General features: G+C 71.6%; 2 protein-coding genes across 2 annotated transcripts in view; both read left to right on the forward strand.

The window, feature by feature from the left end:
* Positions 1–4,692, forward strand: part of TMC8 (transmembrane channel-like 8) — a 6,019-nt gene extending 1,327 nt beyond the window's left edge. Inside the window, exons 3-15 of the mRNA XM_004693414.2 lie at positions 39–208; positions 383–465; positions 795–931; positions 1,076–1,223; positions 1,320–1,490; positions 1,719–1,858; positions 2,467–2,590; positions 2,786–2,883; positions 2,999–3,182; positions 3,308–3,438; positions 3,516–3,674; positions 3,931–4,009; positions 4,292–4,692. Of these exons, the coding sequence (XP_004693471.1) occupies positions 39–208; positions 383–465; positions 795–931; positions 1,076–1,223; positions 1,320–1,490; positions 1,719–1,858; positions 2,467–2,590; positions 2,786–2,883; positions 2,999–3,182; positions 3,308–3,438; positions 3,516–3,674; positions 3,931–4,009; positions 4,292–4,537 (1,870 nt within the window). The 3' untranslated portion in view covers positions 4,538–4,692. The remainder of the gene's footprint in view (positions 1–38; positions 209–382; positions 466–794; positions 932–1,075; positions 1,224–1,319; positions 1,491–1,718; positions 1,859–2,466; positions 2,591–2,785; positions 2,884–2,998; positions 3,183–3,307; positions 3,439–3,515; positions 3,675–3,930; positions 4,010–4,291) is intronic.
* Positions 4,693–6,098: 1,406 nt separating this feature from the next.
* The window catches only part of LOC101620966 (chromosome unknown open reading frame, human C17orf99), an 8,296-nt gene continuing 5,603 nt past the window's right edge, over positions 6,099–8,791 (forward strand). Inside the window, exons 1-2 of the mRNA XM_004693415.2 lie at positions 6,099–6,231; positions 6,763–6,897. Of these exons, the coding sequence (XP_004693472.1) occupies positions 6,099–6,231; positions 6,763–6,897 (268 nt within the window). The remainder of the gene's footprint in view (positions 6,232–6,762; positions 6,898–8,791) is intronic.

Consider the following 8,791-nt stretch of genomic DNA (forward strand, 5'->3'; position numbering starts at 1 on the left):
CCAGGCCCCTGCTGTCCCCAGGCCCCTGCTGTCCCCAGACCCCCTGCTGTCCCCTCAGGCCTCTTTGGCACCGGAATCCAGTCCTACTTCACCTTCCTGCGCTTCCTGCTGCTGCTCAACCTGCTGACCCTGCTTCTGACCACCAGCTTCGTCCTGCTGCCCCTGGTCTGGCTCTGCCCGCCTGGCCCGCACCCTGCCCTCAACCTGAGTGAGTGCCCGCAGGGCCCATCTGCACCCCGGGGGGCTGGTCCTGGGGGCACCTGGGTCTCCTCGGCTCCGTCCGGCCCTGGACGCCCCCAGCCCCTGTTTTGCGTGGCACAGCTGCCGGCAGACCCCCACTGTGCCTCGGGACCCCTCCCCACTGGACCGTCTTCCCTGGCAGCCGTCCAGTGCCCCGGCGGTCAGCAGCCCCAGAGTGGATCTCGGGAGTTCCACAACCAGCTCTGGAATGTCTTAACCGGCAGGGTGAGTGGCTCTGTCCTGCACGGGCCAGGGACCCTGGGGGACGCCAGTCTCCGAGGATATAGGGGACAGTCACAGAGATCGGCCCGCCGGGCCAGTGATGGGGTCAGAGACTAAGGCCGCCACGCACAGCCTGGGGCCCTGGACAAGCGCCCAGGGCACACGGGTGCTGGCCTCTGCGAGGACCGCCCGCCTCGTCCTCCAGCCGGCGCGCCGGGCGATGCTGGCCCCTGAGTGTCTGTGCAGCCAGGCGCTCTTACTGCCCGCCTGAGGAGCGCCGGGCGGTCGGGCTGCGACTCGGCCTGGCGTGGACGCGTGGCCACCGTCCCCAGGCCTTCACCGACACCTACCTCTTCTACGGCGCCTACCGGGCGGGGCCCGAGAGCCGCTCCACCTACAGCACCCGCCTGGCCTACCTGCTGAGCCCGCTGGCGGGCCTGCTGCTCTGCTTCTGCGGCACCCTCCAGCGGTGAGGGGGCCCCGCCGCACCCCGCCCTCGGGGTGCTGTGCCTAAGTGGCAGGGAGGCCCTGACCCCGCTCCCCGCTGCGGGCCTCCAGGGTCAGGGCTCCCCGCCCCAGGGGAGGCTGAGGCGCCCCCCCCGTGCCCCTGCAGGATGGTGAAGGGGCTCCCGCAGAAGCTGCTCCTGGGCCAGGGCTACAGCTCGGCCCTCGGCGCCAAGGTCTTCTCCTCCTGGGACTTCTGCATCCGCGGCCCGGAAGCGGCCGCCATCAAGAAGCATGAGATCAGCAAGGAGCTCAGGGTGGGTGCGCGTGCGGGCTGGCGCCTGCGGCCGGGCGGGGCCCCGTCACCCGCCTCCACCCCCAGCCCGCACCCCGGCCTGCCTGTGCCCCCGCAGGTGGCCCTGGAGGAGGGGCGCCTCTCCCTGCAGACGCGCGAGCGCACCCCGGCCCAGCGGGCCTGCTGCCTGCTCAGCTACCTGCGGGTCAACGTCCTCATCGCCCTCCTGGTGGCCGGGGCCATCAGCGCCATCTTCTGGGCCACCAAGTACTCGCAGGACAATAAGGAGGTGACCACCTGCGCCGTCCTTATGTCCTTATCTGGACAGAGCCTGGTGGGGGAGGAGCCGGCTGCCGGGCCCCTGCCAGCCCGCCCCCCCCTTCGTCCGCTGCCAGTGGGGAGGCCGCCTTCGGGCTGAGCCCTCCGGTCCCCTGAGGGTGACCGGGGGCAGCTCAATGGGGGGGGGGGGCGGGGGGAGGGGCAGCCGGCTGCCCTCCCCCACCCCGGCGCCCCGCAGGCGCCGCTGTTTGTGCTGCTGCAGTACCTGCCCCCGGGGGTCATCGCCCTGGTCAACTTCCTGGGCCCCCTGCTGTTTGTGTTCCTGGTCAAGCTGGAGAAATACTCCCCCAACACCGAGGTCAACCTGGCCCTGCTCTGGTGAGCGTCCAGGGAACAGGAGCGCTCTGCGGGGTGCGGGGTGCCGGCCTCACCCCGGGGACGCCGGACCCTTCACCCTGCCCCGAGCCGGCCCAGCTTCCTCTGCGCCTGCCACCGGCCCCCACAGGGCAGGCCACACGGTCCCAGCCCCAAGGCCGCGGGCAGTGACGCGCACCCCAGAGTCAGGGCTCCGCCCTGCTCGAGCCACACCCCTGCCTCACCGGCCAAGGCCCCATGTGGCGCCACGGTGTGCAGGTGCTGTCAGGCCTCGTACCTGCCACCCAGGTGTGCGGCTCAGCGAGGGCGCTGCCGCTGTTTGTGAGGGACGTGGTGAGGAGACGGGTGTCACTGCCTGCCGGGAGGCAGGGGCCTGGGGCCTCCCCACCGGGGCTTCCCAGGCCTGCCCGGAGCCTGGGGGAGGGCGGGTCAGACCTCCAGGGCCTGGTGCCCGTCCCCTGGGTCAGCCCCCGGGGCCTGGGCGCGCTGGGGGAGGCCAGCCCAGAGGCGGCGCCGGCTGGGAGGACGCCGGCCCGACGTGGAGGACCGGGTCCAGGAGCGGCCGCCCCCACACCTGCCTCCCCGGGCCCGCCGACACCGTCCGCCCGCAGGTGCGTGGTGCTGAAGCTGGCCAGCCTGGGCATGTTCTCCTTCTCGCTGGGCCAGACCGTGCTGTGCGTGGGCAGGAACAGCACCAGCTGCGAGCCCTACGGCTATGACGTCTGCGAGTACCGGGTGAGCCGGCCGCTGTGGGCCACGGCGCCCATCACCTCTCGCCGGCCCCCTCCGCTGGCTCTCCTGTGTCAGCTGCGGCTCAGCGGCCGCTCCCTCCCCGGCCATGGGGTCCGCTCCGTCTGCGCTGTCCCCCAGTCTCAGGCCATCTCTCCGCGTGCGGCTGGCGGGGTGCTGACGGCCCTCCACTCTCCCCAGTGCTGGGAGAACTCGGTGGGAGAGGAGCTGTACAAGCTGAGCACCTTCAACTTCCTGCTCACTGTGGCCTCCGCCTTCCTGGTCAGCCTGCCCAGGAGGTGAGCCGCGCGGGGCCGGGGGCTTGTTCCGGGAGGCCGGTGGCCACAGCCGGGCGCGGTGGGGGTCCGAGGCGTGGCTCCTCCCTGGGGTGGCTGCTGGACACCCTGCTTCCAGGCTGCTGGTGGAGCGGTTCTCGGGCCGGTTCTGGGCCTGGCTGGACCGGGAGGAGTTCATGGTGCCCAAGAATGTGCTGGACATCGTGGCGGGACAGACGGTCACCTGGATGGGCCTCTTCTACTGCCCCCTGCTGCCACTGCTCAACAGCGTCTTCATCTTCCTCACCTTCTACATCAAGAAGGTGAGGGCGGCAGTGGAGGAGCCGGGCTGCGCCTGGGCCGGCCGCGGAGCTGACCTCTGCCCCACCCCGCCGCCGGCCGCGCCTCCGCGCCCTCACGGGCTGAGTCCCGCCTTGTCTGTCCCCAGTACACCCTGCTGAGGAACTCCAGGGCGGCCTCGCGGCGCTTCCGGGCCTCCAGCTCCACCTTCTTCTTCCAGCTGGTGCTCCTCCTCGGCCTGCTCCTGGCCGCCGGGCCCCTGGGCTACGTGGTCAGCAGGTGAGGGGCGGGCGGCCCGGGGCGGCGCCTCGCCCGGGCCCCCGGCCCCCGCCAGCCCCCTGACCGTCTCTCCCCAGCGCCCACTCCTCCCGGGACTGCGGCCTCTTCGCCAACTACTCGGCCCCCTGGCAGGTGGTCCCAGAAGCCGTGGCCCTCCGGCTCCCACCTGAGGGCCAGCTCGTCCTGCACTACCTGGGCTCCCAAGCCTTCACCTTCCCCCTCCTCATCCTGCTCAGGTGCCTCAGGCAGGGAGCCCTGGTGGGGTCCGTCCTCCCGTGGGCACCCCGGCCAGTCCCGTGGGGTCGGAGCCAGGCGGGGAGCCCGGGGAGGCGGGGCGGGACAGCGGGGAGGGGCCCTCCGGGTAACAGGCGGCAGCTGGGGCCACAGGGCGGGAGGCTGAGAGAGGGGGGACCCCAGAAGGTGAAGTGCTAAGAGACTGGGGGCGGAGGGAGGAAGCCATGGCACCCACGATGGGTCCCGCTGTGTCCGCAGCCTCGTGCTGACCGTGTGGGTCTCCCAGTCCCACGCCAACGCCAGGGCCATCCAGCTGCTCCGGAAGCAGCTGCTGTGGGTGAGCGGCGGCATGGGGAGGCCCTGTCGGGGAGCGCGGCCCCGTTGGGGGTTGCAGACTGCGAAGGTGGATGAGGGAGGCGGGAGCCACAGCTAGGTCCGGGCAGGCCCACAGAGGATGCGCTGAGGGGGCGTGGCCCGGGTGGGGCGGGGCCTCGGGCAGGGGGCGGGCAGTGGACTCCAGGCGGCTGCTGGGCAGCTGACAGCCCCGCTGCACCTGCTGGGCGCTGCGGTCTGGGCTGGGAAGGGGGCACCCTGTAACCCGCCTCGCGCTCCCTCGCAGCAGGTCCAAGAGAAGTGGCACCTGGTGGGGGACCTGTCGCGGCTGCTGGGACAGCGTCCCAGCGACTCTCTGGGGCCCGAGTCCCCGCGCGCCCGAGCCTCGCGCCCACTGTCCTTCTGCCCCGGATTCCCGTGCCCCAGCTCCCCGGATCCTGGGTCCCCCAGGCCCGGACCTTCCCTGCGCTCCCCGGGCCCCGGGCCACAGGAGGCCGCCTGCAGATTCCGCTTCCCTGGCTGCCCCGAGTAGCCCCCCTGGGCCTCGCCCACAGCAGCGCTGCAGGGTGCCGCTGCCTCGCGTCCTGCCCTCCGGCGGCAGGCACCCCTCATGTGTGCCCCCAGTTCGCCAAAGGCGGGGCACACAGCCAAGGGCAGCAGGAAAGAACTACGTGAACTTGTCTTTATTTTTTCATGGTGTTCCTTTAAATTTTCTATTTTTGTTGAATGTTTTGTAAATACATAAAAGAGTGATAGCATAACCCTGACTGCAGTTCACAATCTATAGCTCTGAGGCTGGGCACCACGAAGCCCAGGGCCCTCCACCCCCAGAAGGGGCGGCCTCGCTGTCCCCAGGGTCGCCCTCGGCGGCGGCTGGCACTGGCTTCTGCGCCCAGGGCACGCGGCGGCCTTCATGCCACGCCCTGGCATTCCCTGTTAGCGGACAGCGGAGACCCTCGGGGCTGTGAGCAGGGGGCAGAGCCGGACCTGAGCCTGGCACCCTGCTCCAGAGCCCGCTGCCGGGGTGGGGCTCTGGGACCTCCCGCTGGCTCCCCTGAGCTGAATTAGCTTCTCCCAGCCAGATTCGCCCCGGTCAGCAGCCCCCTGCCGGCCAGAGGGAACAGAAGCCAGCTCGGAGGCCCCGGCCACACCTTTCACGGAGACTGTTCTCCCCTTTCCCCGCTTCCGGGAGCTGACCTGAGGAAACGGAGGAGCCCTGGGGTGAAGGTGCCCCCCAGGGCACAGAGGGCTGGGGTGCCCTGGGGCTGAGGGTCCCTGTTGAAGATCCCGTCTCCAGCCTCCCACCTGCTGGCTCCCTGGTTCTCGACTTCGGGGACACCCGGGAAGCCGCCAGAAGCTGGCCGTGTGCCGAGATTTCGAGGCAGTTGACCTGGTTCCGCCAGCACCCAGCTGGGCCCTCTGCAGCTTCCTGGCGGCAGCGTCGAGGGGCTGTGGGGCGGTCAGAGGCTGGGCATGCGTTCTAAGACCCCTCCTGCGCGGGGCGTGGAGGGGCGGGGCAGCCACGCTGGAGACTGGGCTGGAGGCTCCATGGAGTCACCAAAGGCTTGAGGGCTGCTCCAGGTGGGCGGGGCCGCAGGTGAGTCAGGGCGTCGGGTCGGGGACTCCAGGCCGGGAGGGGCAGAAGGGCTGGTGGGGGCTGGCCTCTGTGCTGTCCCAGACAGCGGCCAGGGCAGGAATGTGTGGCCAGCGCGCGCCACGGGGCTAGCCGGTAGACAGCCCCCAAGGAAGGAAGCCTGGGGGCCCTGTGGGGGAGCTGCCTGGGGAGGGGTCCTGCTGCCCTGAGCCCGGACATTACGCCCGTTATCCGGGGCCTCAGGGAGGCCCGGCCTGAGAGGCCCGGGCCTGGGCTTGCGAGGAGCCCGACCGGAGGGCAGGAAGGTGCCAGCGGCCTGCTACGGGGTGGCTGGCTCTGGCCCGCCTCGCCCACTCGCCTCCGGCCTGGCCGAGCGCTCGGTCTCAGACCCAGAAGGCCCAGCTCGTCCCCCTCTTCTCTCCAGATCCGGGGCGTTCCGGTGCCAGACCGCCACCACCTGCGCTGTGTCGTGGCTGCACCTCCTTTTGGGCCGACTGGCATGGGGTCTGGGTCCCTGGGGGTCAGTGCCCCACCACCAGCACAGGGGAGCCCCTCCTGCTGCCCCCGCTGGGCAGATGGAGCCCAGGCCCAGCCCAGCCCCAGCGGGCCACCAGGTGGCGCCAGTGCCCCAAGTGAGATGGGGGTGTCTCCTCCCTCTCCTTTTTTTTAAAAAAAGATTTATTTATGTATGCACACAAGAACTGGGGTGCAGGCCAGAGGGGCAGGGGAGAGAGGACTCCCCAGAGACAGAGCGGGCAGCAGAACAGGCAGAGGGACTGAAACACAGTGCCGAGGGGGCAGCGGCGGGCCAGGGGCCTGCCGCCCTGGGGTCCCTCCCTGGCGGGGACCCCACTCGCGCTGTGGGGGCCGTGGGCAGCTCCGCCGTGCTGCGTTGTAACCCGCCGCGCCCCCAGGGAGGGCCTCTCCTTCCTCTTCTTTACCAGGGGTGCAGAGGCGGCTGTCTGGGGGTCACACTCCCCAAGGGCTGTGGAAGGGCCCTGGAGCCTCCCTGAGGCCCCGGGTAACGGCGTAATGTCCGGGCTCAGGGCAGCAGGACCCCTCCCCAGGCAGCTCCCCCCCAGGGCCCAGCGCCTCCTAGCACCCTGGGCGGCGTGGGGGGAGCGTGCGCTCTGGGCCCGCTGGGCCCCCAGCGTGGCCTCCAGGTTATCTGCTGGCTGCAGGCACCCACCCAGCAGCACCCCAGGGGCCCCCAGTGGAGGTGGCGGGAGACGCGCTCCCCAGCCCGCGGGACCGCTCAGACATGAGCCGGCTGCTGCTGCTCCTCTCGGCCCTGCTGGGTGAGCCCACGGGCGTCGCGGAGGGGGCCCTGCCTGGGGGCGCCCGGGGCTGGGGGGGCGCGCAGGCCTGGACCCCTCCGAGGCCCAGGGCAGCGCGGGAGGGAGCAGGCCGAGTCCCAGAGTCCCAGCGGCCCGCACCACGAGCCGGCCCAGCGCCCTCGGCGCCACTCTACTCCTCCGCGCAGGGGAGGGGGGGACCTTAGCAGCCCCGCAGCGCCCGCGTGGGTGACCGCGGGGCTGGGGCTGACACAGGCGGCCTCCCCTCCTCCCTTCCCGCCTCCTTTCTTACAGCCCCCAGCAGCTGCTCCGTGGAGCCAGCGGCGGGCCAGTGGCCGCAAGCTGGAGGGAGGCCCTGGGCCAGAGAAGGTGGGTGCAGGGGGCTGGTGGTCAGGGGGCCTGCTGGGGGAATTGGACAGCCCTGGAACTGGCCTCCACCCCTACAGGGCCCTGGGGTGTGAGAGGAGTGGGGGGGCTCCACACTCGGCTTCCCCTTGGGCTGGGGGACAGGAACAGGTGTCCTGGAGGGTCTAGCGGTCAGTGGCCCTACCCCAGGCCCCTCATCTGCCGCGGCCACCCCGTAGCTCCCCTGGGTGGGTGTCGCCCCCGGGAGGGCTGGAGACACTCGGGGGTGGAGAGAAAATGGGGAAGTCGCGGTTTCCCCGAGGCCTGGCGAGTGGAGGTGGGGGTGTCAAGGCCTCTGAGCCCCGCTGCCCGGTGGGGACGGGGAGGCAGCGGGGGGCGGGGAGCTCTTGGCACCCCTCCACATTGCCCCTCCGCTCCGCCATGCCGCTCCCCCAGCCCGCCCTCCCCGCCAGCCCACCCCCGGCCTAGGGTGGAGGTGCCCACGGCCCCGGCTCCCCGGAGGGCTGCGCCCCACCATGGGGTCCTCACCCGCCGGCTCCCGGAGGCAGGTCCGGCCGAAGGGCGGGTCCCCCCGAAAGCGCACGGGCTGGACGCACCCCCCTCGGCTTTAAAAACAAGCACCTGGGGCCTGTCCGCTGGACAGGCCAGAGCCTGGCGCCCCGCCCACTGCTGCGCGGGCAGCCGCCTGCGGGGCCCCGAGAGCTGCCCACCAGCCCTCACCCTCGTGCACTCAGTCAACAGGCACCGGGCACCACCCGGCGCCAGCCGTGTCCGAGGGCCGAGGGTGGGCACCTCGATGTGGCCATCGCGAAGGCCCGCGGCGGCGCGCCCCTAGTGCCGGGCAGAGGTCACGACAGGCCCCTCCAGTGCCAGACGCCCCCGGAGGAGCAAGCTGGGGGGCGGTGTCCGTGGGCCGGGCGGCTGCCCTGGCCTGCCCTGGGTTGAGAGGAGGTGGCCAGGGTGGAGCCCCGCGGGCCACGGTGACCGGGGTCCAAGGAGAGCGCGCGGCCAGCGCAGCGCCCACCCGCCGGGCCACTCAAGGTAGGCTGGCCTGGACAGTGGGGCGTGGCCAGGGACGGCAGGGCCAAGCGGCAGCGGTCTTGGGGTGTCGGAGAGCCCCAGGAGCCTGGCCAGAGGCAGAGAGGGGGCACCAGGGCACAGTCTCGGCTGTGGCTGCCCCACACCTGGGGCTGAGGGGCAGTGACCACTGCTAGTGTCTGGGGGGTGGAGTGCCGGGAGCCCTCTGCCCCCTCAGCTGGGGTCAGGGCAGCCGAGGGGGCCCCGGAACCCCTAGTGGCGTGAGTGCTGGAGGCCTGGTTTCCGTTCACTGGCAGAGCTTGAAGGGAAGTGGGTGCCACCCACCTCCCTGGGGTGCGCGGGAGGTAAAGGGGGTGCTCAGGGGGCCCAAGGGCAGCTTCAGGCTCGCACATCCCCCAAGGGAGCAAAGGCACTTCAGGGATTACTCCCCGTTTTCTCTTCAGTTTGGGATTCCTGAGGGGGGCTGTGAGGGAGCTCTGAGGGGGGCTGTGAG

The sequence above is a fragment of the Condylura cristata genome, unplaced genomic scaffold (genome assembly GCF_000260355.1).
Source record: "Condylura cristata isolate star-nosed mole 26May11 unplaced genomic scaffold, ConCri1.0 scaffold00038, whole genome shotgun sequence".
Classification (NCBI taxonomy): Eukaryota; Metazoa; Chordata; class Mammalia; order Eulipotyphla; family Talpidae; genus Condylura; species Condylura cristata.